Here is a 27,995-nt window from a genome sequence, read left to right as displayed (position 1 = left end):
TTATCTCCCCGATGCAATCATATTCAATTGGTAATACGGTAGTAAACCATATCTATCTCTATTCTCGAACCCCCATGTCTCAAGGGGAGTTTATTTGGTTAAGTTGCTTTTTTTTACTACCCGTAACTCTATTATTCATCTTCTGGAATGATCGACAGGTCAATCTTTCTTATTAACCAGTCGAATCTGGATCGCTCTGTTTTTTGGGTGACTTGCGAGTCTAATGCCATCCTCCCATACGCCTCCCCAGCGTCACAGTAAACGATCCTAATAACGTGTTGGTGTGTTGTCGATCACATTCGGTGGGGAAAGGGGGCGTAACATTTTCCTTATAAAGCCACCACTAACTAAACTAACCCAGGGGAGCCCAGAACGAGCCGGAGTATTTCCCCCCATTTCTTTTCCCAATCAGACGCGGCAAGTGTCTGCTCAACGATCTTTATCCTATATACCTTAGGCAGGTTGGTAGGTACCTAAGTATGGTGGTATATTAAACCCAGGTTGCATTTTGCCTATTTTATGAGGAGATGTTGATGCGTGGTTGACGCGATGCACGCAAGCTTTTATGGGTTCGAGAGATTTTGGGAATCTCCGTTCGAAAGATGTTAATTTAGGTACCTGTTTAAGGTGAGTAATTTTTTTTTCTGGTAAAAAAAAGGGCAAAGCTAAGGATATGATCTGAAGATCTAAAGTACCTACTTCCGGATAACTGTAATTTCTAGACAGGTCTATACCTAATAGCATTGGTAAATAGCCTAACCTTAGGTACTTGTTAAAACAGAATGATGGACAGAAATTAGGACGTTTCTTTATGCAGCCTCCCCCAAGCCTTTTCCCTCGAGATTAATTAAAAAAATAAATCCAGAAGGTGTCACGGAGTTTTTTTAATGTGAATGGAAGCAGGGAAAAAAAGAGGGCTGCAACTTTCCTTATTAGTTAATACCCGTTTGTGTGCCTTACATTGATTGCTCTCTCTGTGTGTTTCTCTCGCCCGGTGCCGGAAGAGGTCCTTGTTTCTTCACATCTTCACTTCCAAGCGGCGGGACACCACCTCGCAGTGCCGATCTTCTTCTTTTTTTAAACCCCTGCTCTCAGGGGACTTTCGACATCAGTCTGTCATCTCTGTCATACCATCCCGTCTCCTGTTTTAGATGTAGGTATGTATTATACACACGCTCACTCGGAATAATATCTATCATCGACTCACTCCTCCCGCGTCTTTGTGTTCTTCTACCTGGTACCTATTCACTCCCCCCCAGTTGCCGAAGCGGATCTTCTTATAATACAACCCGGAGACCCCCTAAATACCCCCCCTACCCTATCTTAATCTCCCAGCAAAACTCCTAGGCGTACAACAGCACGGCACTGCACAGGACTGCACTGCACACCAATTCCCTGATATCAGAAGGTACCCAAGTTTTCGCATGAAAGTAAAGCTTCAGGCAAGATGGGAAGCTTCACTTTACGAGCTGCATTGTCCACCGTAGCAGTCGTCGCCGCGGGACTCGCGTTCCCGGCCGCCGAGGCCCCGGCCCCTACTCCCGCCGCAGCTCCCTGCACGACGGGCGAGCCCGTCGTCACGGCCGGATACACCATCAACTACGCGCCGGCCGTGCCTACGGTAGCGTTTCAGAAGGGATACCAGCCCGACGAGGCGTGGTCTAACAGCCACGTCATCGGCACTTATGTGAGTACCTACCTAACCTACCTAACCTATCTACCTTACCTATCACTTGATGTTCTTCTATGTGCCATATAGTCGACTACTTCCCTACCTCCTACCCATGTTGTAATGAAAGCATAGAAGGAAAAAAAAAAAAAAAAAAACAGGGAAAGGGGGCGTGGGGGGTCGGGGCCGGAGTTTGGGGGGAGAAGAGAGTTTAAAGGGGAAGATAAATAGTCGCTGATAACTAATACGCGAATATCACAGACCTTCGGCGTCCCGACGCCCGTCGAGTCGGGCTTCGCCTACGCCCAGTTCAAGTGCCAGTACTACTGCAACAACGCCGGGAGCGGCGCCGGCAGCTTCTTCGTCAATTACGCGGGCGAGGAGAGCAATTCCGGCTCGTACTGCACATGTTTCGATGAGCTGTGAGTTTTTCCCTCACTCCCTCCCTCCCTGCCTTAGGTACATCGCCTAGGTGCGGTACTCAGGTAGGACACAAGGCTGACATCAGGCATTGCGGCGCATATAGGCTGGAGCCCGAGACTTTCGTCGAAAACGAGGAGAGTCTCGTGGGTGCTTGGAACCACATCTGCGCCAAGTAGGGTTGTTACCTACCTACCTAGGTACAGGTAATACCGGCTATCGGTGGGCAGGAGAGGCGGTGGATTATTGCAAAGTACCTAGGTAGGTAGGCACCTAACGTAACGTAAAACACGCGTTGGGAAGCGAGGAAAAAAAAGGGGCTACGGGGTTGTAGATGGCTTAATGCAGATATGGAGGGTGTGAAATTGTCGCGGCATGGTGTTTTGTTTTTTTTTTTTTTTGTTTTTTGTTTTTTTTTTTTTGTGAAAAAAGAAGTTGAAGCTAGGTGAAGCTATCGTAATTAGTTCTTGATGAAAAAAGAGAAAAAATGAAACAAATGAAGAAAAAGACAGAAACTAAAACGTTACGGTTATTACCTATTAACGTGTACGAAATGTAGCTTAGGAGGTAGGTAGTAGGCTGGGTTTGGTAAATGGAAGGCGTCTAATTTGAGAATTGTATATAGTTTGCTATTTTGCTGTATACCTAACCTAGCTTATTTCTTGAATCTGATACTAGGTGTTGGTTGAGTTGTTCGCAAATTGGTGTTGGGAATTTTGACACAGGTCGTTTGTTACAGCCCCTATTTCCATCGGTTACACTTGTGACAATTGAAAGCGCACGCCTTTTTATGTGCAGGGATACCCAGGCTAACGTTAGGTAAATACTCTCTTTTGGCTATGGATCAATGATATTCTTCATAACTCAGCATGAACATATTATAGGAGGTAACTATTCATTGTCCGTCACTTGGAGGTACGTAACAATCACCATAGCAAGTATCGTATTAAGACAATAAATGCAATACTTCATGTATGGAGTGTGTGTAGCCCCTTTTCCGCGGCGATAGGTAGCGCACCATATCCCTTCCCTTCTATCTGCCCTGTCTTCCTTTCCTGGCTGGTTTCAGTTAAACGACCCATTCGTTTCCGAGTTGTCAGATAGACAACAACTATCACTTCGCAAAGCTTATCCCAAGCATCAATGCGCAACCCCTAACCGGTCAATCCAACCATCTATCCAATATCCGTGAAGCAACCCCCTTCCTCTTCTCCCTTCTTAAGCCGCATTTTTACGTATCATCTCGTCCCATTCGATCACATCTACTTTCCCTCATTCTCATTCACATTCTTGTTCTTCTTATCCTTCTCGTCCTTCTTAGCCCCTTCTTCTCCTTCACCCCGTCCCCGTCCCTGTCCCGGCCGGTGGGGCGTCGCGTGCCGCTTAAACAAGCCACCGCCACTGCTGACCTGCGGCAGAACACTACCTGCCACATCCTCGTCCCCCGTCCCCATACTCGCCGCCTGCGGGAACGGCATCGGCGCCCAGAAACTCACCGTGGGGTCGGTCGGCACGCCCACGCTGGCTCTAGTTCGAATACGGCTATGGCTATCTTCTCCCCTCGGGGCCGTACTCGGACTCCCGCTCCCGCTCCCGCCCCGGCCCCGGCCTAGACCCCAGCCGCGTCCGAACGACGCGTTCGCGGGCGTGCTGTTACTGCTGCTGTTGCTGCCGATGACGCCGAAGCGGAACGGCTGCGGCTGCGGCGCGTGCGGCGTGGGACTTTCGGCCTGCGAGGGGGAGGGGGAGTGGGAAGGGGAAGGGGAGTGGGAGGCTATCTCCTCGGTGCCGAAGAGCGCGGTGCGCGGGGTGAGCTGCGCCTCCACGTCGTGGATAAGGGTTCGGCGGATAGAAGGCTGGTGATGCTGGTGATACTGGGGCGGGGCGCAGTAGGAATCGACGGCGGCTGAGATGTTGGCGGGCGGGGTGTTGGGAGGAGCAGGGTGCTGCTGCGGACCCTGCGGCAACGGCAACGCCGACGACGGTGGCATAGTGTCGACGAAGCTGTTGCCGGGGGTGGCGGGAGGTATGCAGCACGGTGGGGCTGTTGAGTCGCCGCCGAAGCCGACGCCGGAGCCGGAAGTGGTGATTGGAGTTCGCGACGACGGGCTTGCGAACATGCCCCGTAAGAAGCCGGATGATCTAGCTGCGGTGGCGGGGGCTGTCGTCTGCTCGTTCGCGCGGGTTGTCGGGGCCCTTGGGTTCGTGTATGCGTCCGCGGGAAAGCTGGAGGCAGCGGAAGCAGGGGTGGCTGGTTTATTTGGTGGCGGCGACATCTTGCCCTAATTAATGGATTGATTAGAGTAAGTGTGTGTGCTATGAGAGAGAAAGGGGAAAGAGAGCCTGATCTTGAATTGTTTCTGAAAGTTGGTCGTTGAGAAAGGCGGTTTGTTGTTGTTGTTGTGGGTTGCGAAATTATGCTGGAGGACGACGAGAGGAAGTCGATAAGGTTGGGCTATATATCGCTCTCTTGATGAGATAGGCAGAAGCCATATGTCCCGATTGCTTCTAGTTTCTTCGTCGTTTGTTTTTCGCTTTTAGGTATTTCTTGAGACTTACCGATTGATCCATTTGCGTTTTTGTTTGTTTGTTGAGAATTTACTCTGATTCTAGCCTATGTCTACCTCTATCTAGCACTTGCATATTGAGGTGTGCCTGAGATACCTACTGCAAGCCAAATGGCAAACGGCAAAGGTGGCGAACAATCAACAACTCAAAGGATTGATCTACCTGCAGCTCGGCTAAAATCATGCAAGAGATAACTCGTCCTTCTGGACTTGCGTCTTGCTTTCTTTGACGCATTTGTGTGGTCTGCCCTGCATATCTCAACTGATAGTTATCAGCTGCCTTAGGCAGATTATGCATTCTCCTTACTTCCAATATTGACCTACAAATAAGTCATCGGCTTGCGTAACACGCCTAGGTACGTAAGTTTCAGGTCCCTTGTAGATCATCAAAGACTAAGTTCGCGATGAAGTCTCAAGAATAATGAAGCCTAAATAGGCGCCTATACCAGGTACCTACTAACGAACTTGTTTGTATAACCTTTAACGAACCTGTTTTGATGTTAGAAGAATTGCAACCCTTATTCAGGAAATGGAACTTCAAGCTAATAGGTAGGCATTTGTTGCATACATCATGGCGAATATGCAGGAGATGAATTACGCATGTGGTACGCAGAGCAGGTGAGACGATAAAGAATAGAGATATAATATTGTTATTCGAAGAGATATATGGTATTGTTATTCGCTGCCTCTAGGGAGGAATATACATTAGTCTAGGATAGATACTCACCCCAAGCATCCGCATCATCATCATCTTCATCCTCATCACTAGGCCCACCAGCATCACGACCGCCCCATACTATATTTCCAAAACGAATGGCCGCTGGAGCACGACGAACGTTACCTGGATCAGGATACCAAACTGGTGCCTTAATACGTTCCTCTCTCTGTCGGATCAGCGCGATAAACCACTCCGGCGCGGCCTCGTTCTGGAACAGCTCAGCGCCGTACTGCCTGAACAGTCTGCTAATGGACGCGTTGTTCCTCCACGCTCTGATGCCTTCCCAGTGATTGCCCGAGTTGTAAATCCAGACGATGCGAGAATTCTGCTGCGAGGCAGTCAGCGCGAACGGCCGGTCGCCCTGCTCGTAAAAGCCGAGCACCAGAGGCGGGAGGTCTGGGTGCTGGCGGCCCCACAGGGTCAAGACGTCCGACAGGATTTCCGCCTGATAAGGACCGCCCGCGAACTCGTCCTCGGGATGGATCTGGAACACCAGCCTATACCGGCCCCGAGCCAGCTCCTGGCGGTATATATCCATCAGCTCGGAGTAGCTTGGCACCTGGGCTCTGCCTGCGTCAGAGAGGATCCTCTGGAAAGACATGCTGTCGACGATAGCTCGCAAACCGCAGATTTCACGCGGCTGGCGGTTTCGGACTACGGCAAATCCGTTACTGAATCGATAGAAGACTGGGAATAGGAGTTAGTTCATTTCATCATTCACATTTGCTTTCGGTTGCCAAGTTTAGGTAGGCAGGTACCTAGGTAGGTAGAGGTTTTGAAATTCTAGACAAACGGAAGAGAAAAGGGGTAAGAGGGGGGTAGGGGGAGGGGGAGGGGGGGTTACTTACAGTCGGCCAGCGGAGGCATTATACTCGTATCCTGTGGATCTTCCTGTGGAGGCTGTGGTGCCGGTACAGGAGGTTGAGGCGGAGCTGGAGCTGGTGCTGGAGCTGGTGCTGGTGCTGGTGCTGGTGCTGGTGCTGGTGCTGGTGCTGGTGCTGGTGCTGAAAATGGAAATGGAAATGGAGCTGGAAATGGCAACGCATAACGAGATGACGGGAAAGAAGTAAATCCGCCCAAGTTGGTTGGTAATACTGTCGTTTGTCTTGGTCTATTCCATGGAGGCCATGGTACCGGGATAGCTGCGGGTAGTCGTGTGGGTGCCGGTGTGGGTGCTGGTGCCGGCCTGGGTATCGGTGATGGAACTGGCGGTGCTGGGGATGGCACATAATCATCTTCCCTTGCCAAGCGCCTTCGCGCTCGTTCTAACCATGGCGGTATGGGTCCTGGCCGCGTTGTACCGGCACCTTCCCCTCTGCCTCCCCCAGTTCCTCCCCCTCTCCCTCTCGGGGTGAATCCTCCGCGGTGCGGTGAGTGGCGGTCTGGGTGTCCGGCCATTGTTTCCGAGTAGGTAGCTTAGGTGAGTAGTTTACTTGGAAGTACGTTTTAATGTAAGGTAGGGAGCGATATCAATGTCAATATGCAAGTTCCGATGAAGGTCGATATTGCTGAATGGGTTGGATGAGCATAATGGATAAGCAAAAGGCAGTCTACCTCCCGACATATATAATATCTACGGTGAGGTGTATCGTGTCATGATGTTCCAAAACTCAGTGTTCGTACGACAAAACAAGCTAAGTGTTCCGTAACCTTTTCGCCGTCAACATAGATCTCCAACAAAGCATTGTTGAATAAAGAGCTCGTCGAAGGTGACTGTTCCGCTCCGCAATGTGATTATTGAGGTACATATATGTTGTCCTGGAACTATCTACTGCATACAAAGACGCCATTGTTTCCGGGGATGAAAAAATAAATGGGAGATCTGCTAGGTAAGATATATCCTTGTGATTCACGATTTAGGTAGAATTCTGAATAGTTCGCTTGGGTGCTAAAGATCGTATACGTTGATATCTCAGTCTCCTCATCACCTCGAAATGCATCAGACGAGATTAAAGAAAATTATCCGCAAGAGGATTTCCTAAACATAGTAGGTTGGAATATGGAAAAGGCGAACATGACACTTTTTGTGACTTATTCAATTCTATGCTAGGTTGATATAGGTACCTCGGTACATGGTAAACGAACTTCAGAAATTGGCTTTGTCAAAATTCAATGGACATGCTTGTATTAGTGACATGGAATCGGAATCAGTGGTATGAACATGGACTACCTTAATCGGCCAATCAGAAAAAAAGAATAGGAGAAAAAAAAGAATACATGGAATAAGTAGTACCTATATAGACAAGTACTTGGCCAATCAAAAATTGAGAAATTCGAAGGACATGAATTTGCTGAGTCAGCAACGCCCCCCTAAATCAACGTCACTCCAAAGAGACAGGGGGGACTCACTAAATATTAGCACCTTTTTTACATTCGTTTATTTAGTTTAAAGCATGACGAAAGATAGAATGGAGGGTATCAGTAAAATGCGAATCGGAAATACATTGATTGTGCTTACGATGTAACGGATCAGTTTATTTAATTAACTTAAAATATTTTACACTGGCAGTTCCATAGGTAAATACCTAGGTACTTGCGTTGATACTCGGATCACAGAATATTTATTCCACACCTGGTTGGGACAAAGTACCTAAGGACGAAAAGAAAATAAATTATAATAATTATTCATCAAGGATTTAGCCTTGCTAGGGCTATTTTCAGTATTCTTAATCATCAGAGTATATGTGTGGAGTGATTTTAAAAGGTTTATGTAAGTGTATTCTACGGCTCGAACTTACAATTAACGCACTGCATTTTTGCGACTACTCTGATCTTGACATATTACTATGACCAAACTTGATTGGCTGTCGAAAAAAAAAATAAAAGGAAAAAGGAAAGAGAAAAGGGAAAGGGGGTGCGTTGTTCTGATACGTATCATACCTAGGTGACCAAGATCAGTGGATTTGTAAGTAGGTACCTAAGCTATATTGATTTTACAGTGATGCGTACCGTGGTGATTAAAATTTATTTGAGGCTGATTGTAGCTCTTGAATAATAATTCCCCAGTGATTAAGAACAATTATTTTAAATTAGGCCGGTACGTTTAATAAATGTACCAGAACGTACCTACCTTATGTGTAAAATCATACATGTATGTCAGGTACCAAAGTAACCTAAGGAAGTCGCAGTTGCTGAATCACGTATTATTGAATCACTTTGCAAACTTAAACTGCAAGTGCGAACCGGATTTGCCTATGTGCACTTTCCAAATCAGTATCAGAGCAACTGCCTTACCGCCCTTGCTCCTAATCAGCCTTGGATTCTGCCAGCTTCCCAAATTCTATAAAAGCCCCCCTTCCCCCCCGACTTTCTCTCCCATTCCCACTTCTCAACTTCACAACATCAACAAGTACAACACCAACTACAACACCAACCAACACAGGTAAGCTTCCACCTAATAATATTTCATACATCGCTTGTCTTCCTCTTCTACCACTTCCCTTCCCTTCCCTTCTCTTTCCTTTCCTTCCCCTCCCTCCTACCCCTCCCTCTTACCCTATCAACCCTTCAATCAATCAATCATCATTGTCATCTTGATATCCCCAATCATCACACTCATTCCTCTCCATCTTCATTTCAACCCAACTTCCCAATCATCGCAATACCTTCATGCCGCTTTGCATAGACTTCCCAGGCTGCAGCCTGACTTTCTATTTCGCATTCTGGACTTATCTTTTCTTCATCACTTATCAATTGTTATCTTGACCTTCCCTTTTCTACCACATCTACACTGTCACTAATCCCCCATTCACCTGTTTCCTTTTATGACTTTTTATCTTTCCCTAACCACAGTCTTATTTATCTTTCTAGGACAACTTCGACCATCGACAGCATCGAGTACAACCCGACGACTTCGATTCACTCACCTCCGATAAAATTCGACATTCGATCACCAAATATCTATCCAGCTGATATATACGACTATTCCGACGACAACACATGGTATTGATGGAGGAAATACAGAAAGAGGGTGGGAAAGAAGGTGAATAAAAATGGGAGAAAGAGGGCGGGAAAGATGGTAAATTGGGCATGGAACGACGACACACCAGCATCAGCACGACAACTCGACCAGGACCGGATATTTCCTTTGTCTTAACTTTCTTCTCTAACGAAGTCATCCTCAACCACCGCAAAGAGCCAAGCAGTACTGATCGCCGGTCCCTGGACCCGCCGTAGATCACCACGGTGGAGAGAAGCTCAAGTGTTCCCTTGCTTGTTTCAGAGCCAGCTCGGGATCGCATTTGCGGCCGGGTGTGAGACCAATTGGATATCCCTCTCCGGTGAGAAACATTCGGGTCTGTGGTGGGTCTCCAGTGCGGGATAACACTGGTCTCCGTCGAGCTCGGGGTCACTCGGCGGGGGGGTTTCGGCCAGGCCCATGATGCCGCGGTGGTCGGATGATGGAGTTTTGACCTTCCCCTATTTCCCCTTCTCTTTTGCTCTTCTCTTTGCTCTTCTCTTTGCTCTTCTCTTTGCTCTTCTCTTTTCTCTTCTCTTTCCCCTTCTCTTTCCCCTTAAAAAAACTTTGGTTGCAGCTAAATCATTCGCAGGCCTACACCCAGTCCACGTGATCCTCATATTATCACTGAGACCTGGAAGAAACAAGACCAGTTCACAATCCACAACCTTTTTTTATGTGGCATTCGTGATCTGGCAAATATTTTTGGAACTCTTTTTTTTTTTTTTTTTCATTGCAAAACTCTAGCTTGCTAGGGGTGCGAAGAAGAAATCCAGGGGCTCATGAGTTTTTTTACTCAAGCCTTCTCAAGTAGTATCGCGTTTTTTAGTGTTACAAACCAACAGCCGAGGAGATCACGTTCAGGCCTGGAGCGGGGTCTCAATATCCCTTGGTACGGATAAATCTCGGAATAACCTCATGGAGGGTAGTGATCTGGGTGATCTGGAGTGATCTTGTGTGATCTTGACCAGATCAACCAGATCCCACCAGATCACATAGAAATGCTATGAACGATAGCAACAGGAAGTAGAAGAGGCATTTCATATAACTATCGGACGTTTTCTCATGTATCTAGTCATTCATTTTCAAGCTTTCTAGCTATTAATCTAAGTCTTATATCTAACCCATATAAGGGGAAGGACTCCAAGCCTTCCTGACGAACATTTTAACGTTTATTTGACACTTGACTCGTATCGTTACTGTTTACCTGAAAATCAAGACCCATCGGCACTACACTCTAACGGCCTGAGTGTAGGTTCGTCACATTTAGTATGAGAAATAGATTAGGTCATCCTAAATTTAATTTTTTTCGAGGAAAAAACAAGAGCCTCCACTGTAATACTGCTGTGAAAATGAATCTAAGTGTAAATTGAGACCCCGTTACCGGGGCCCCCCTAACTAGGGCCACCCATTTCCCATATAAAATTAACAACTTCGCATATTTATATTTAATTTAAGAAAATAGATGAAAATATGCACATTTTTCAATATAGCTTTATTATACTTATTTAACTTCGTATAATTTTTTTTTAATTTTTTATTTTATTATTCAATAAAGAATTATTAAAAAAATATTTTTATAATAATATTTTTTACTTTAAAAGTTTTCAAAATATATAAGAATTTTATATTAAAAACATTAAATTATTTTAAACTCACATAATGAATAATTTTTTTCAACACTTCTATATTTGCTAAAAGCTTTATTAAGTTTTTCTTTATTTAATAATGTTAAGATAATTACCGCGAGGTAATTACTGATTGGCTGCTCTAGTGAGGCTACCCTGTAAGCGAGCTACCTTGCAGGCGCACAGGCCAGCAGGGCACACGAGCCCTGGCCACAACATACCACTTTTACAGGGTGTGTAGCCACGTACGTTTTCTTTACCTTTATATACACAAGATATAGCTAAATACAACCCCGTGGGAATACCCTTACTTTTAATACCGTTTTTTCGTTGCATGCAACCCTTGTCTTTCCAACAAATGATATAAAAAGCGTATTTTTAAAATTAATATCCGTAACATTATACACATAAATAGACATTAACAGATCTCTATATAAATTTATACGTGCATCTGTTAGTACATTTACATCTATTTATTACACCACGAATACTTGTCCCAATGATCTGTCAATTCATATACGTGGTAAAGGCCTTATAATATCCTCAAAAGTAAAAACCTCATATTTCTATCTATTTTCCTAGATTAAATACAGGTATGCGAAGTTGTTGATTTTATATGGGAAATGGGTGGCCCTAGTTAGGGGGGCCCCGGTAACGGGGTCTCAACTTATTTCAAATATCTTGACGTCTTTCGCCATATACCATTTATTCGAGGAAAGGATACTCTAGAATAATATGACCGGTCCTGCATAGGTACCTAGGTACCTACCTACCTCAAGTAATAAATTTATCACGTCGATGCCGCGAAAGGGCGAATTTAACCAAGTGCTCTTAAATAAAAGCAAAGATATCTACCTAGGCCCTAGGTAGCTCTCATATCCCAGGACGAGGACTGTCAACAATACAGTATACAACTCAGTAAGATTTCATGTAATAGGTAATGCATGTCACCACAGTGCTTTCTCGCATTATGATGTACCTATCTAGCACATGTGACCGGTGGCGTATGGCTGGCTGGCTACCTAGGTACCTACCTACCTAAGGTACCGTGATGTATTATGCGCCGCCATCAGAATACCTAGCAGGCACCTAAGTCAAGAGGTCACCGCCCTCTCCTATCTCAGGCTTCCTACCTATTTACCTAGGTAGGTACCTAACCTAACGTAGGAGGTATGTAGATGTATCTAAAATGAGAGAAACAAGACTAAATTGTTTGAAGCTTACCCACCTAGGTACTTACAGCTTCGAGTTTATAAAGGATGAAAAGAAGAGAGAGAAAACGGTTGGCTACCTCGTTGCTAATAGGTGGAAGTACATTCATTACCTTAGGTACCTAGGTAGGTAGGTAGAGGTAACTATCGCCTATAACAAAAAGGGGTAGGTAGAAAAGGGGGGGGGAAGGGGGGCTCGGCTGTAGAGGTTGCTCGGGCGAGACAAGACAAACAGAGGATCTTGGACAATTCTTAAGGTTAATATACCATACCTCTCATCAAGTTCCACTGCAGTTTCCAATCAACTAAATGAACATAAACATCATCATCATCATCATCATCATCAGGAGCTTCCCTTCCTAATCATAGAAAAAAAAAAGAAAAGAAAAGAAAAGAGACTTATTCGACATCCGGGCGACGATTGAGAAACATGCTGCTGCATGAGGCATTTCTTAAAGGTACCTTAGGTATTAACTAGGTCTTAGGGATCTCAACTCTCCGCATCCATCGAACAACCAGAGGTCCAGCATCCCAATGTGCTTAGAGATGGGTCCAATGAAATGAAACTAGGAATCATTGGGTATTGGACAATGTACGTAGGCGGGGAGGGACTTCCTTTGTCGGGCACCTAGGCCTTTCTACATGGCTACTATTACTATTACTATTGCTACTACACGTATGCGATTATAATTCGCTCGGCGTCTTAGACAATGGACAGCTAATTCGAGTAGCTAATAACTTTTGAGGGTTTGTGTTACAACCGAATGCTTACGAGTTACCCAGGGTGCATTTGTGGAATTATCAATTTTTTGGGGTTGTGTTAGAGCTCGGCGAGCCGGGCTGTATTGCTGAAGCTCACTGAGTTTCTAGCTAATGACTACATCCGACGACGGTCCGCTACCACTTGGTAAGGTTAACGCGTCTAGTCGACCAGCTCTTCAGGATTGAGGCCACTGCTCTACCACTTGGGAGCAATAACGTTAAGAGCATTATCCTTCTCTGGTCCGTTACCAGGTCAGCAGGTAAAGTACCAACTTATTGGATCATGCTCTTCGGGTGATCATTGTCAAGATACACCGTAGACCCCTTCGCATTTAGAGGGTAGGAGCTTTCAAGCTACCATTAACGACCCTCTTATAAAATAATTCACCTTAGTCTCATCCAACCACCTCGTCTCAGGCTGGAGCTTTAAAGCTACCAAGCGGCCTGTCTTCTCTCTCTCTCTCTCTTTCTCTCTCTTGCGTGGTTGACCATGACTCAATGCTCCTCCTCATAACTCGATTAACACCAATCTCAAAGGGGGATGGGCTAAATGCAGGGCAAAGCAGGGGGAATTGGGGGGCGGGTATGACATCGGCCCTATGACTATGTGCTAAATCGCCCAGTAAATTTGTGACATCGGGCCTCGCGAACTGATATGCTAACGATGCACCATTACATATCCATAGTGTCTCCGCCGTTGGCGAAGTTGAAGCCACCACCCTGTGCGCCATTTGTGCCGAAACCAAACGTTCCGTTGGCTTGAGTCTGGGCAGCGATAGCCTCGTCGGCGTTTTCATCTTCGTCGGAGAAATACTTCTCTATAATGTTGTACGACTTCATATAGATTTCTTCGTTTGCATTTGTCTGGCAGTCGTGAATCTTCTCCATACCTCCGCACTCCTCAATGAATAAGGCGTAGCGGTTGATAGAGTCTGGACCCTCTCCAGCTGCCTGCTTATCAAGGTCACCAACCTTGAGGATATTCTCCAAACCATCCAAAGCAACTTGGATAATCTTATTGTCGGGGCACGCTAAAAGGTCGCATAGCGGCTTAATGCAGCCTTGCGCAACCAAGTATCGGATCTGCTCGGGCTTCTGTAGACCACCGCTTGTGGCGTTGCTAATAGCCCAACAAGCCTCTTTACGGGTCTTGAGATCACCGTTTGACAACAGGTGGATCAAGGGTGGGATGATGTTAGCATCAATCACGGCCTGGATCTGTTGCGAATTGCCCGCAGTGATGTTTGAAATTGTCCAGCATGCCTCCTTACGAATGCCATCTTTGTTAGAGCTAAGGAGCGACAAGAGACAGGACAAAGCGCCGCAGTTGATAATGACCTGCGTCTGGACGTCGTCGCCGGTAACAATGTTGCCGACAGATCGTAACGCAGGGGTCTGTACGGAGGTGGAAGCATGCATGAGCAATTCTACCAGCCTACGCGGGATACCAGCCTCAATGACGGCCTGTATTTTATCATTGGATCCATCCGAGAGATACGAGATGGCCCAGCAAGCATCGATCAAGACTTCGTCGTCGAGTGAGTAGACCAATTTGGCAAGAACCGGAAGCGCTGGTGCAATCTAGAGAAATTTGCACATTAACATCATGACAATGCAGGATATGAAGACTTTTAACTTACCGTATTCCAATCAGGCTGGGGGGTCTTGCCTCGGCAGAAGTTGCTCAAGGTCCAAGTAGCGTTTCGAAGCATGCTGAGCTTACGGCTGTCGCCAAGCAGGGTGAGTAGGGGCTTGAGGGCACCACAGCTCAAGACGTAGTCTCGGCATGACGGGCTATCACCGGCGATGTTGCCAAGAGCCCAAACAGCCTGCTCGCGGACGTCGGGTTCGGGGCTTGATAGCAGCTCGACAAAGATGGGAACGGCACCAGCCTCGATGACAACCTGGGTCTGAGTAGCACTTCCCGATGCGATGTTGGTCAAAGCCCAAGCGGCTTCGAACTGAACTAGGGTATGGGGTGATCGAAGGAACTCGACAAATCGAGTGACGACGCCAGTCTTAATGACTTCTTCGATAGGAGGGTTTCGCTCCTTGGAGAGAAGCTTTCTGAACTTAGTAGTGGCCTGGATCTGTAAATCGATCTGGTCGGAGAAGACACCTTGGACCATTTGAGGGAGGTCCTCATTGAGCTGTTTAGCCAAGATGTTAGCATTGTGGTTTGTTTAAATGGTAGGGAGATAGATGTCGCGATAGAGCGAAGGGGAGTAAAAAAGTATTCAAGTAGTAAGAGGCCAATAGTGTAGACATCGTTATTGTGGAGCACCCGTCGCCGTAGCAAAGATTTGAAGGCTGGAGGGAAAAATGAAAATAAAAATTGATAACACACGTACCTGACTCTCAGTAGGAGCAGATTCATCATCACTATCAGGAGCGGCGCCCAGAGAAGCACCAGGGCGCGAGTCGCCAGTGCCGATACCTCGTCTCTTGGCTAAGTTTTCTTCACGCTTAGCCTTGCGAATCTCGACAGCCTGCTCCTCGCGTCGTCGGCGCAGTTCGTCAGGCTTGAAGGTGCCCTTCGCCTTATAGTTAGTACGACGATGCTCGGGAATGAATCTGTCAGCCATGGTTGCGAGAGTGTGATGCTGATCGCTTCAAGCGCTTCGGGTTGTCGTAGTGGCGAAAAGGACCTAAACGACAAGGCGGGGTGATTGTTTTGATCGCCCGCAGACCTGAGGGAGAAACGGCGAAATTAAAGAGTAAAAAACTTGTATCAACGCAAGGAGATGGGGAAATTGAAATTATCCTGCGGATGTAGCAAATGATGTGTACGTCTTTTCGTCTGTGCGATGTTGAGAGGAAAAGAGGCAGAGAGATGAAGAAGTTGGAAAGTAGAAAAGTTAAAGTTTTGAAGAGTTGAATTTCGTAGTGGGGGGAAATTATTATGATGCTGGAAGCAGCAGAAGAATTTGGATTAGAATGGATCTGGCTTGCTTGGTTGCTTCTTTCCAAATCCGTTAGCGTTAGCGTACCTAGCGTACCTAGCGTACCTACTAGCGGGATCCCTTGAGTTTCGCATTTCGCACTGGTACTTACCTCTCACGTTACACAGACCACAAAGCCACCTGACTCTCATGTGACGACGCAACTAAAAACATAAAGACGGCTAACTTACTGTGCACTTTATGCATATGTTATGCATCATAATGCAAAGCACTTTAAGTTTAGGCGCGTTTTAACGCGTGCTTCTTTGTGAGTACCTACCTCTACCTCTTCCTTTACGATACCTAGTACCTAAGGTATTATGTACGAAGTACATGGTATTCTTGAATTTTCCTCTGGTGTCGGCAACTTTTACTACTTTTAAGACTTTTAACCCCTACATCTAATTTGCACCCGATTTAAATCCTCTCTTTTCTCCATGTTTTTTAATTCGTCTGCAAAGTGACTAGTCATAAGGCCTCAACTCATGTCACAAAGCCTCATAATGTCTGAACTGTTTCATTATGACTTCTCGGCAACCTAAACCAGGAACACCTCCTCCCGGCTTTCGTCTTATCCGGGATATTCTGGACGAAGGCATTCCGGTTGGTAAGTTCGTTAATGTTGTCGGTTTAGTCAAAGACCGTAGGTTACCGATCCAAACTAGTGGACCCGGTAAGTTGACCATTGGTTCATACCTACTCCGTATCATTTTTCCTATCGAGAAAGCCTAGCTGATAGCATGGGGAGGGAAGACTGGAAGTCGGGTATTACTATCTACGACAAGTCTATCGAGGACGAACCTGATAAAGGTCTACTCATAAATATATTTCGCCCTGAGCACGAAATTCCCCAACCGGACATTGGTGATGTTTTGTTAATAATAAACGCCAAGCTTCAGTTCTTTCGGAATGAAGTATCGTTACTATCCCATCGTTCGACTGTAATTCATATATACTCGGCAAACAAAATTCCCAGGCTGCCAAAGTCGGCAAAGCAGGCCTTGCTAGACCCTATACGACCCAATGATCGTCGTCCCTCAGATAAGGAACATGAATATGTTTCTTGGCTGTACCATTCCGTTGACAAGGCCGCTCTGCCAGACGCCGCCGAGTTCAGTATCCAAGTTGACCAATCTCGCAACGTCAAGAACAAATTCAAAGTCCTTGGCGACGTCCAAGACAGCCAATTCTGTGATATTATCGTCAACGTTGTCAAGGAACCTTTTGATCAGATGGACAAAGCTACATTATGGGTCTCCGACTATACCGAAAATGACTTTTTCTACAAATTCTCATGGGACTCTACAGAGGTTTCTGAAGGTCGAGATGGCGACCCATACGGGTACACCACCAAGAATGTAACACCATCCAACTGGGCCGGTCCTTACGGCAAGCGTTCAATGCAAGTAACTTGTTTTGGTTTGCATGGCGAATTTGTCCGCGAGAAAGTCAAAGTAGGAGATTGGGTGCGATTGCGGAATCTTCAAGTAAAATATGGACATAACGCCAATAATCTTGAAGGATATTTGCGCGAAGACCGCAGTTCCTTCAGCACAGGTGTTAGGGTTGATATTCTTTCGACCGACGACCCAGAAAATGTTGACCCAAGACTTAAGGACGCCATCAAACGAAAAAGAGATTACGAAAAGGCCAAGAAAACCCAGATGAAGAAGTTCGTTGCAAGCGAGAACGGCAAAGTAAATGGCGGTAAAAGGAAGGGTGAGAACCAAGAGGAAGAGAAAAAAGCCTCGAAGACGCGACGTAAAGAGCAACGAGCTCAGAGGCTTAATAAGATTGAGGAGCGGGACCTAGAGCAAAAAGCAAAGCTAGGTCTTAACGAATCAAGTATGATCATTGCGCTCTCTATATAACGATCACTTCTACTAACAGAGACAATAGTTAAATCTGAATCTACCGACCAACCTATTTTTTCTGTTCCATCCATACTGAAACCAATACCTTGGACGACTACCGTAGACGGCCAAGAAGTGACATTGACACTTCCCTTTACTTGTGCCAAGTACTGTGCCAACGTTCGAGTTGTTGACTTTCGACCACATAAGTTGGAAGACTTTGCAACTTGGCGCAAAAATACCGAGTACGATATACTCTCCGACCATAGCGGTGCTTCTGATTCAGAATCGGACGAAGACGCAGGCACCTTAGACCGATACCGCGGCGATAAGATCTGGGAGTGGCGGTTCGCATTGCTGCTCGAAGAGGCTGCTCCAAAGAAAAAGGGCGAGGATAACAGACTCTGGGTCGTGGTTGATAATGCCTCGGCACAGATGCTGGTCGACCTCGACGCTGTAGAGTAGGTTCTCCTGAAATTATTGTTTCTCGACTTCGAGATAACTTCTCTTGTCCCGATTCCCTGGATGCATGGGTATCAAGCTAACTCGTAGTCAGTCTTCGAGCAAACCCTGACGATCTAAATAATCTGCGAGAGAAGCTCTTCAAGCTATGGGGCAACCTGGAAGAGTGTAAGCAGCAAGAGCTGCAAATCCAGCAGAAAAACCTACAACGAGTTGTGGCCCAACAGCCGCCAGACAGCACACCCCCTAGGCCACCAAGCAGTGGCCCGGCTCACAACGCCATCCAGGGAAGCTTCGTAGTATCGAATAAACCGTTTACGTGTTGCATCCGCCAATACGGCATCAAAGTCCCTGAGAAGGACCCCCTCAAGGCAGATGCCGGCAAGGGGAAGCGCTGGGAGAGGGTGTTTGGCCTGTTCGGAACTAGGATTAGCTCTTGATTTCAGCAGGCGGGATCGAATGTCAAATTAGAATAATTAATATCATAATGCGGTTGCCTGTCAGGAGCTCCCTGCAATAGTGCACTGCTTCAACGTTGGTAGCTATATATAAGAGAGGCTTAAAATTTGAACGTCTTTCTAGGTCTAGGTAATTACCTAGGTACCGAAGCATACTCCTAGCATTCCTTGAGAACCAGGAAGCATCGAAACTTAGTAGCTTAGGTACTCGATAGGTACCTAACCTAAGGCGGTTCATCCTATTCTGACCCTACTACGCATGTCCCTTCTTTCACCATTTACTCCCATGCCCTCGATAAATACTTCAATCTCCAATACAACAAGCAGCCTCAGGTAGGTAGGCACATAGGCTACATATGCCAAAAGCAGGAGTTGAATGCGAGTATGTATTAATACACATCTACCTAACTAAACAGGTAACTAACAATAACAGTCCACACCCTCCGAGGAATCATCCCTCAACTCCGATCTCCAACTCCAACTCCGTACAATCATCTCTCAATACCCTCCCCCCCTCCCCCTCCCCAGCACACAGTCAATCAGTCAATCACCTTGCAATACACTTCGCAGAACAGCATGGCATAGCTTTTCTCCACCGCAGTCTACCCCATTCTTTTTTTGGCGCAATGAGAAAGAGAAAAAGAAAAAAAATAAGGAAAGGAAAGAAAGAAAAATTCGCGTAAGCTCTAGAGGCGAGGCGTGGCGTGCCTAGTGCTGTTTCTGTTTCATTCATGCCGTCCCGTTCAAAAAGCCGTAATTCAGGTACATACATACATACACTGGGCATAGTAGGAGCAGGACTAGCAGGACTCGTAACAGTAGTAGTAACAGTAACAGCAATAATAATAATAACAATAATAGTAGTAGTAATCGAATCAGTCAGTCATTTCCCTGCCTGCCTGCCTGCCTGCCTGCCTGCCTGCTCGACCCAGCTTCATTAATCCCCAATCCTAATCGCCGATGACCTCATCATCTTCCATCAGCTCTCCTCCCGCTGCTGGTGGTGGTGGTCTCTCCTCATCGGAGTCGTCCTCGATAGGGTCGTCTTCTAGTAACTCCCTCCGTCTAAGATCCTCCACCGTGCCTTCTTCGGGCTCCGGTTCGGGTTCCAGATCCTCCTCGAACGGGTCCTCCAGCTTTCTCTGACCACCATTCACATCGTCGTCGTCCTCCTCGTCCTCGATGACCAGCTCCGCGCTCAGCATAACCTTCTTGGCGGGCTCCTTGCCCTTAGCCTTGGCTGTGGATTTCTTCTTTCCGCCTCTTAGTTCGCGAAGGTGGTCCTCGTCTAGGTAAGCAACCACATCTCTGTAGTTGTTTCCTAGTTTTGTTTTGTTACGGTTCAGCCGCTTTCGCAGCTTCCCAGCGTCCGGTCCGGTGTGGTCAATAGTCTTGGCTAGAATGGCAAGTACGAGTTTACCAGTTAGATCGCACAGGATCTTCTCGGCCTTCAGCTCGGCCGCGAAACGCTCCTGCTCTGTGAGCTCCTCATCCTCGTCATCTTCGGGTGGTAATTCGTCATCCAAGGGATCTTCATCATCCGTAGGCTCGTTGAGCTGCTTATTGGCTCGTTTCGCGTACGCTTGCTCTGCTGCATCGAATATAGGGATCACCTCCTGAGTAATTAAGGCCGGGGGCATTTCCTCGAGCAGAGGGCGCAGCTTTTTGTATTTGGAGCCCTGCGGATCCTCAACTATAGGACGTAGGAAAACAAATAACACGGACAAATCGCAAGCACTGCCGACGGCGAAGAGACGAAGATCGTCATTGAAGCCTCGAGAGGAGAAGGTTTGTATGAGGTTGGTGACAAATTCTTTGCGTAAGAGAACCAGTTGATCAACATCGGCATCCGAGATATCCGCATCACTATCAACAATGCTTCGTAGTCTCTTCACCTTCCACATGAAGTAAAACTGACACGCTTTTATGGCAAAGGCAACTACTTCATCCTCAGGGTCATCCAAATCTTCATTTGATTCCGTCAGTAGACCGCGATGCACAATGCTAATGAGAATCTTGATGGCTGGTCGATCGGAGTCGGTCGATGTTCCTGGAGTTTCAAGTACATCAACACAATCAGAAATGCTGGCTAACTTGCTGATCTTCATAAGGATTTGAGAGAGCTCGGTCAGATTTGACCGGTCAAGATTGCCTCGAGCTGATAATTCACAAATCTTGTCGACGGTCCGCAACGAATTGAGCGCGTTGTCCCAGAGCTCTGCTATCTTATTATCAGTCAATTCCTCGAGCTCTTCGTATTGTCTGGCATGAATAAACGCTGATGTTGCTTCGTTAAGAAGCCTCTGATCAACATGCCGATTGAATTGGGTGGCGATTTCATCGAGAAGTTTATCGTATGTTGCCGAATTTTGGCGCAACTGTTGGAACACTTCCAGATCAAGGAAGTGCTCTAATCGAAGTACTATGGCTGCCAACGCGGGATCCGACCCAAACTTGTTCAAGAGACGAGGTATGAGCGCTGCCAGCTTCATACCAGCATCATCTTGCGCATCTAATTCGAATCTACCGACCTTCTTCTTATGTTTGTCATGCTCGGAAGATGGCGTAAGACTCTCTCTTACAGCTGCGGCAAGGACTTCAAGCAGAATAGCTTCTTCTCGTGGTTCGGGTGCGACAGCTCTCTTTGTGGCGGCCTCGACGGAATTGGTCTTCGAACTCGCCCTGGATTTTGTACTGGTTGAGTGGTCAAATAACAAATAACCGGCAAGAATCTGCCAGTTATTGACTTCGGGAATTTTTTCATAAAGCACCTGAGTTGCCAATATAATTCGGGAGTCTGGCATGTTGGCGTTTAACACTTCCGCGGCTACGTCTAATCCGTGACGTATTTCATCCTGCTCTTCATCCAGTTGAGCATCGTATACTGCGAGATTCTCTGCGAGAGCCTTGATATTGATCCAATCCTTTCGAAGTGAATCATATTCGTCTTCATCTTCATCTCCAAAGACCTCGTCCAGCGCGTCGTTTCCACCAATTTCATCCACTTTATTTTCGATAAGCTCTTGGACTAGCGCCGAAAAGAAACCAACGACCGCTTTACGTATTCTGACTTCAGAGTCGAAAAGCAGTTTATTGACCGAGTCGACTTCTTCAGGCTCAAGCATGCCCGACGCGCGTAGTATGTCAACAACACCAATTGCCGTTACACGAACAGATACATCGCAATCTTTCGTGGCCATCTCAACAAGACGAGGTCTGAATCTGTCAATGAAATGGGCCAGTTTCTCTGCATCTCGTTTCAGGACCCTTGCTAACTGCCTTAGAACCTCTATTCGAGTAGAGGCAGAAACATCTGACAACAGCCATCCCAAGTAGCGCAGGTATTCGGGGGCCATGTAGACTGTTGGGAGAGTGCAAATCCAGGTACCGAGAGCCTCGACACACTCAGCACGAATTTTAGGGTCGATGTCGCGGTAACGGTGAACAAAGATAATGTCGAAAAGGTCCTTGACCTTGCTGTCGATAAATTCGCGATTACGATTTGCAGTGTCAAGAGCCTTTTTCGTGTTTTCGATGAGATTCTTATTTTTACCTCTGCGATTGGACTCGGTTTGTAGAGCCTGGTTGGATTTCGTAATTCGTTCGTCGAGCTGCTCCGTCACCTCGATAAGTGAAGTAAGTATTGCCAACCCTACCGTCGTTGCCGTATGTCTGAACGGGCGTAGAGAGGAGGATGACATGATACCAACCCATCGTTGAATATTGTCTAGCAAATCCCCGTCATTGTAGAGGACATCGGTTTGGTGAAGCACACTAATTAAAGACTCGAAGAACCCAATAAGCAGTTCACGAAAGTTTTTACTGCTCTTCGCCCTCGATATAAGGGGATAGTCGGAGATGCTTGTCTATTGGATAGGTTATCAGCCTCTGTACTACAAAGGAGTATGAATGCTACTCATAAGTTGATCTTAAGTTGATGAGGGCGACAACACACCTGTTGATAAGCATCTTCTAACTCCGATAATCTGTTTGCAGAATTGTCGGGATCTCGGATATCATCCTCGCTTAGTTGCTGCTCGCAGCCTGCCGCAAGCAAAACGCAGTTAATAACTTCGGTTAATGCTTTAGCATCATCTTGCTGGTAGCGCTGGAACCAGTTCGCAGCAACATCGTCGGAAGAATCGCCAGAACCAAATACTTCAGCTATTAAGATTGTTAATACGGACTAATTGTATCTCAATGGGCGATATTTATAAAGCCAAACTCTTACCATAAAGACCGTCTCCATCGGGATGAACTATAACGACTCTCGCAGTCTTCTTAGGCCTGTTTGGAAGCCTAACCGCAGGCGCAAGTGAAGCAATTCCAGCTTCTGTCGGCGTTGGCGCGCTGCCGTTTACTTTAGCGCGCTTCGCTGCCGGTTTCTTCGCTCGTGGTTTTTGTTTGGGTTTGGACTTCTTCGATTTGGAAGTCTGCTCTTCTTCTTCATTGTCCTCTTGATCTTCTGGGTCGCTAAGCTCGTCGTCATCATCCTCGGCAGGTGATTCGTTCTCAACATCTCCCCCGTCGCGATCGCGACCTCTCTTTCGCTTCGACGAGACGCTATCATTGTGTGACGAACTTGCTTCGGGTGAGAACTTCTGAGGTGCTCTCACAACGCGTCCCGATCTTCGTCGCGAATTGTCGGGGGCGGAAGCGGAGGCAGAAGCAGAGGCAGAAGCGGGAGAAGAGGTCGCGTTATTGTCGTCGGTCTCCATTAGTGGCAGTCTAGACGGTGACATATGGAATTGAAAGGTGATGCCGATGTTAACGCGGTGCGACTATTCCCCCCATAGAAATAAAATAAATGCGATTACTGGAAATGTTGACTAGGGGTGAGATTCGTTTGCAATTCAGGCGCGTCTAAATTGGTGGGGAGCGTGTTCGAAAGTTTGGATTCGCCAAAAATGAAAGTTGCCGGATTCCAATCTTCTAAGAATAACTTTAGGTACCTACCTTAGGTAAGAATGACTAGTAAAAGTGGAGAGCAACTGATTGATATCTTTTAACTTGCACTGTACCTTATACGTGTATAATTTTCTTATGACGAAATCTTTAATCTCTATCTTATCTGCTTATCAGCATTGTTGCAGGTACCTAACCTAACGTACCTACTGTACCCCTCCGTTCTCCCATTCTCTCATTCAGATCTCATTAATAGATTTCTCATGTAATAATACGTTAGGTGCTATCAACATAAGGTCTTTGCAAGTAGGTCTTTTTTCTAGAAATGTGTTTTTTCTTTTTTAATTTGCTATTTTCAAACCCCCATTTATACTTAATGTTTTCTTCGTTTAAAAATAATAAAGTTGACATTTCTCCAACGTGTATTCAAAAGCTAACCTCACTCACACAATCTCTCTCACAAGGGGAGTCTTGAGATAAGCCTCAATTATGAACATTTAGCTAGCGCCTCGTTGAAAAACCTCAGAACTACATCTCTCACAAATATAAAATGAACTTCTTACACATACTTTCCCCTCATCCTAATTCACTTACGGGATGACCTCACCATTTCCAAAATCGTCATCCCTCCCCGGAGAGGGTCGAATAGTTATCAAGTTATCGCCTAATAAAACCTCTACGATCGAGAGTATCACATATCAATACCCGCTAAAACTCATATCCCCCGCATCTACTACCGAAACTGGTACCGTATTAGTGTTCCTTTTATCGTATGGCGGAGGGCTTGTTGGCGGAGACCAAATTAACCTCTCCATTGACATACATCCCGGGGCAAGACTCGGCATCGTCACCCAAGGTCACACCAAGATCTTTCGATCCGTTGCGCCGCATATCATAACCAAACAAAATTTGAACGTCCAAATCAGCGACAGTGCTGCGCTCTGTCTCTTGCCAGACCCCGTTCAACCGTTTGCAAACAGTATTTACGAACAGAAACAGATTTTCAAGCTGACTCCTAAGGCATCTCTATGCTTGTTAGACTGGGTTACCCAAGGTCGTACGGCTCGAGGTGAAGACTGGGATCTTGATCGATGGGTCGGGCGCAATGAGGTTTGGACCACCTCCAACGCAGCAATATCCAAAGATCGTCTTCTAGCCCGAGACGCTATCATCCTGAACGGCGCGAATAGGCCGGCTGGGTCCCCTACGCTTAGACAGTCAATGTATGGACACGCCATAGTAGGGACTTTAATCCTTCGAGGCCCTATGACTAAATCCATTGGCGATTTCTTTCTATCCGAGTTCGCTACATTGCCACGGCTAGGTGCTCGGGATTTCCGCAGCGCCGAAGCGCGCGAGAAAGATGCGGCGATACCTCAATCTTCCCTCGAACGTTGGCGAACTACGAGGCTAAAAGAGGAGAGAGAGAATCAAATACTCTGGTCAGCCGCCAATGTACGTGGTTGCATCGTGGTGAAATTCGGGGCTGCAACTGTTGAAGCTGCACGGAATTGGATAGGGTCTATGCTCCTTCAGGAGGGCAGCATCGAGCAGCAGTTCGGCGAACAGGCCCTAATGTGCGTTCGATGATGGTCAGTCCGTCAGTCCTGGTATGAGAGCAACAATAGAAACATTTCGAGGACTGTGAGGTTCCTTTTTAATCTAATAGACTTCTCAGAAGAGTATGCTTGAATCATCCAAGTTGATTCTCACAACTTTTCTTTTCATAAGAAAGCATAGGATGGGTAAGAGTCTTGTCTTGTTTAAGCTATTGTGCCCCCTTTTCTTGGTGTGTTGTAATGTTGTATTGTACGTATTATGTACAATACCCAACATAACTTTCAGGTGGCAGGCAGCTGTTGAATTCCCTTACCTAGGTAGGCACCTAACTCTAAGATGACTCAGGTACAGTCGTACCCCACCAAGGATCTCTAGCAGTGGCGGGTCGCGAAACAGGTTGCACTTAGATAGTACAATACAAGAACTTTGCCCCACTAGAAACTTTTCTATTTTCCCAATCAGAAAAAGCATTCAATCTCACTAATAAAAAGCATTCAAGGTTAATCAAATCAGAAGTTGGATTCATATTTAATAACCTGCATTTTAACTTTTAACACATTCGATTTTTATTATCCCGAATTAATACTCGCACCGCTCATGAGATAGTAGAGATGCCTCCTCGTGGTTCCCGTGGTGCGAGAGGAGGGAGAGGAAGGGGTGCAGCCAGAGCCGGACATTCATCAGCATCAGATACCACAAATAGATCTGCACTTGGAGATGCAGAATCTCATCCTGCTGAAAGTTCATCACAACCACAAAACTCCATAGAAAGGGGCGATGTAGTGGTTATAAACACATCTTCCGAAGGGACTCCAGCCAATAGCCCACCGGTGTCTGTTCCTCAGAGTGACATATCAACTACCACCTCATTGAGACAATCGCAAACACCCAGTGCTACGGCTTCAAGAGCTGGTGGTAGATTTAGGCCTAAGAATGTTCGGCGAGACGCTGCAGAGCGTGCAAGGCTGGAACAAGAAAGAAACCGTGACCTAGCCGTCAAGATTAAGGAAGAGGAACGGCAGCAGCGAGCAGAGGACCGGAGGGCAAGACGGGGACGGGGACGAGGTCGGGGTGATCCGTCACAAGGAGGGTTTATCAGAAGAATAGTCACCGCCGCTGGTCCATTTTCTGCAATACCACAAGGTACGATTCTCTGCCAATCAATAACAGGAGAAGTTTGCTAACTTTAGGTACGAACAGAAAATGTTAAAGGAGGCCCAGGAGGTGCCGGAGGATGGGGTTGGGGAGCTAATGGTGGCGCTTCTTCTTCGAAGGGAGGCTTTACTTCTAAGTTCGCTGAATTTAGATATCGACCCAGACGAGAGCACGAAGATAGAGTCAATACTGACCTTCTAAGTGGGTCTACTGGTTACGACGAGGAAGGAAATCCTCTTTACCAGCCCTCCCGTTTCAATAAGGCAACTGGAAGCCTCCCAGTCGGCCTTCTTCGGACCCATCATGAAGAAGACGAAGTTAAAGTCAAGACTACGGCGGAGCTTGAAGCGGAAGAGCGACAGTCTTCTGACGATGACGAACTATTCGTCGCCCAGGCAGCCAAAGACTTACGCGAGGTCGGTATGGAAGACGATAGTGAGGTCTGGCACGCTGCACCAAAGAGCCAAGTCAAAGTCAAGACTGAACCCGGCACGGAGCCCGAAGAAATGGACATCGATATGGCCGATATTCCTGAAGCAGTACAAGTGAAGGCGCCTCCTTCGCCCGAACTTAAAAAGAAACCGATCGTGGATAAAGATAGCGTCGGAGCTGCACAGAAGAAGCGAAAGGAGAAGGCAGCCAAGGACCCCGAAATCTTGCAAGCCATATACGACCTGGATGCTCAATTACAAACACTCAAGTTCGACGAACTCCCTAGCGGCGAGAAAGGAAAAGAGAAAGAAGAGGAGGATGAGGAGGATGCGCCGCAGGGCCAAGAAAAAGACGACCAGATGTTCCTGTTCCAACTACCCCCCGTTCTCCCGCCATTAGTTAAACCTACAGACAGCAGTGCAAATGGCGAAGAACTGGAAGTCGCTAATCCTACGCCCCTTGTTGGGGCTCCCAGCAGCAAGGTGAAGACCGAGGATGGTAAAGAGAAGGAGAAAGAGTACAATCCGTTCGCGACTCTCCCGCCTGAGGGCGGTCTTATCGGCAGGCTCAACGTGCGCAAGTCGGGCAAAGTAGAATTCGACTGGGGAGGCACAGTCCTAAGCTTAGGGATGGGTACAGAGACCGACTTCTTAACGTCGGCCATCATGATCGAGCAGAACATCGACCTGCAGAACCCCGAAGCGAGCATTGGCTTCGCCTGCGGGATGGGTCAGATCCTGAACAAGTTCGTACTAGCACCTGTTTGGGACGAAGAGGAGGATTGGGATCCCAGTCTCGACGACATCGAAGGCCTAACTCAATAATAATAACCTTGGATGGAGAGGAGATCACGAATTACGTTATTACAGGTAGACAGTTAGCGAAAAGCTTGGTTTAGGCTACAGGGCCTGTCGACGTTCTTGGTTCGTATAAGAGGTACCTAGGGTAGGCATATGGAAGCTTGAGATGGCTAGCAGAGAATCCCGGCAGCTTGGTTGGGCAGAAGAAACAAAAAGAAGTTTTGATACCCCGGTCCATCTAACCCGGCTCTTAAGGAACCGCGTATAACTATACCTTTTACCTTTAACCTTGCCTTATTACCTTAAGCGAACTGAAATTGTAGTGAGAAAGAGCGCATTCGTGCGGGCTTGCGCTTGCAGAGCCGTTCATCAGTTAGTTCCACCCTTGGGCCTTGGGCCCTTGGCTTTTACTAGGAGAATTTTTTAAGTGTTAGGTGGCGGGGGGGGGGGGGGGGGGGGGGGGGGGGGGGGGGGGGGGGGGGGCGGGGGGGGGGG

General features: G+C 46.9%; 9 protein-coding genes across 9 annotated transcripts; 5 read left to right on the top strand and 4 right to left on the bottom strand.

Moving 5' to 3' along the window:
* Positions 1-1,447: 1,447 nt before the first annotated feature.
* F4812DRAFT_467084 (uncharacterized protein) lies at positions 1,448-2,545 on the top strand (the record flags this gene model as incomplete). Its single annotated transcript, XM_047938605.1, has 3 exons — positions 1,448-1,687; positions 1,931-2,091; positions 2,196-2,545. The coding sequence occupies 3 exons, from the start codon at positions 1,448-1,450 to the stop codon at positions 2,266-2,268; spliced, it is 474 nt and encodes a 157-aa protein (XP_047786819.1). The 3' UTR covers positions 2,269-2,545.
* Positions 2,546-3,351: 806 nt separating this feature from the next.
* F4812DRAFT_462561 (uncharacterized protein) lies at positions 3,352-4,365 on the bottom strand (the record flags this gene model as incomplete). The annotated part of the gene is made up of 1 exon (XM_047938066.1): positions 3,352-4,365. One exon carries the CDS (start codon positions 4,363-4,365, stop codon positions 3,352-3,354), a length of 1,014 nt encoding a protein of 337 aa, XP_047786818.1.
* A 1,001-nt stretch (positions 4,366-5,366) lies between these two features.
* Positions 5,367-6,872, bottom strand: F4812DRAFT_467076 (uncharacterized protein; the record flags this gene model as incomplete). Its single annotated transcript, XM_047938604.1, has 2 exons — positions 6,223-6,872; positions 5,367-6,061 (listed from the first exon to the last, which is right to left on the bottom strand). Exons 1-2 carry the CDS (start codon positions 6,770-6,772, stop codon positions 5,367-5,369), a joined length of 1,245 nt encoding a protein of 414 aa, XP_047786817.1. The 5' UTR covers positions 6,773-6,872.
* A 2,779-nt stretch (positions 6,873-9,651) lies between these two features.
* Positions 9,652-10,270, top strand: F4812DRAFT_157101 (uncharacterized protein). The gene has a single exon (XM_047929775.1). The coding sequence runs from the start codon at positions 9,753-9,755 to the stop codon at positions 10,077-10,079; it is 327 nt and encodes a 108-aa protein (XP_047786816.1). The 5' UTR covers positions 9,652-9,752; the 3' UTR covers positions 10,080-10,270.
* A 3,335-nt stretch (positions 10,271-13,605) lies between these two features.
* F4812DRAFT_452880 (ARM repeat-containing protein) lies at positions 13,606-15,518 on the bottom strand (the record flags this gene model as incomplete). The annotated part of the gene is made up of 3 exons (XM_047936408.1): positions 13,606-14,514; positions 14,574-15,083; positions 15,285-15,518. 3 exons carry the CDS (start codon positions 15,516-15,518, stop codon positions 13,606-13,608), a joined length of 1,653 nt encoding a protein of 550 aa, XP_047786815.1.
* A 585-nt stretch (positions 15,519-16,103) lies between these two features.
* On the top strand, positions 16,104-19,163 carry F4812DRAFT_442385 (uncharacterized protein). Its single transcript, XM_047935307.1, has 5 exons — positions 16,104-16,548; positions 16,629-17,720; positions 17,775-18,189; positions 18,285-19,030; positions 19,082-19,163. Exons 1-4 carry the CDS (start codon positions 16,398-16,400, stop codon positions 18,628-18,630), a joined length of 2,004 nt encoding a protein of 667 aa, XP_047786814.1. The 5' UTR covers positions 16,104-16,397; the 3' UTR covers positions 18,631-19,030; positions 19,082-19,163.
* A 353-nt stretch (positions 19,164-19,516) lies between these two features.
* Positions 19,517-23,618, bottom strand: F4812DRAFT_157035 (STAG-domain-containing protein). Its single transcript, XM_047929774.1, has 3 exons — positions 22,880-23,618; positions 22,604-22,812; positions 19,517-22,514 (listed from the first exon to the last, which is right to left on the bottom strand). The coding sequence occupies exons 1-3, from the start codon at positions 23,388-23,390 to the stop codon at positions 19,599-19,601; spliced, it is 3,636 nt and encodes a 1,211-aa protein (XP_047786813.1). The 5' UTR covers positions 23,391-23,618; the 3' UTR covers positions 19,517-19,598.
* A 109-nt stretch (positions 23,619-23,727) lies between these two features.
* F4812DRAFT_442380 (UreD-domain-containing protein) lies at positions 23,728-25,554 on the top strand. The gene is made up of 2 exons (XM_047935306.1): positions 23,728-23,859; positions 24,018-25,554. The coding sequence occupies exon 2, from the start codon at positions 24,151-24,153 to the stop codon at positions 25,141-25,143; it is 993 nt and encodes a 330-aa protein (XP_047786812.1). The 5' UTR covers positions 23,728-23,859; positions 24,018-24,150; the 3' UTR covers positions 25,144-25,554.
* A 12-nt stretch (positions 25,555-25,566) lies between these two features.
* Positions 25,567-27,934, top strand: F4812DRAFT_442379 (RNA polymerase III RPC4-domain-containing protein). The gene is made up of 2 exons (XM_047935305.1): positions 25,567-26,256; positions 26,314-27,934. The coding sequence occupies exons 1-2, from the start codon at positions 25,725-25,727 to the stop codon at positions 27,522-27,524; spliced, it is 1,743 nt and encodes a 580-aa protein (XP_047786811.1). The 5' UTR covers positions 25,567-25,724; the 3' UTR covers positions 27,525-27,934.
* The last annotated feature ends 61 nt before the right edge of the window (positions 27,935-27,995 follow it).

Source organism: Daldinia caldariorum (genome assembly GCF_022478825.1).
Source record: "Daldinia caldariorum strain CBS 122874 unplaced genomic scaffold F4812scaffold_19, whole genome shotgun sequence".
In the NCBI taxonomy this organism is placed as follows: Eukaryota; Fungi; Ascomycota; class Sordariomycetes; order Xylariales; family Hypoxylaceae; genus Daldinia; species Daldinia caldariorum.
Note: the sequence above shows the minus strand (reverse complement) of the source record. Positions and strands in the feature narration are given on the sequence as shown.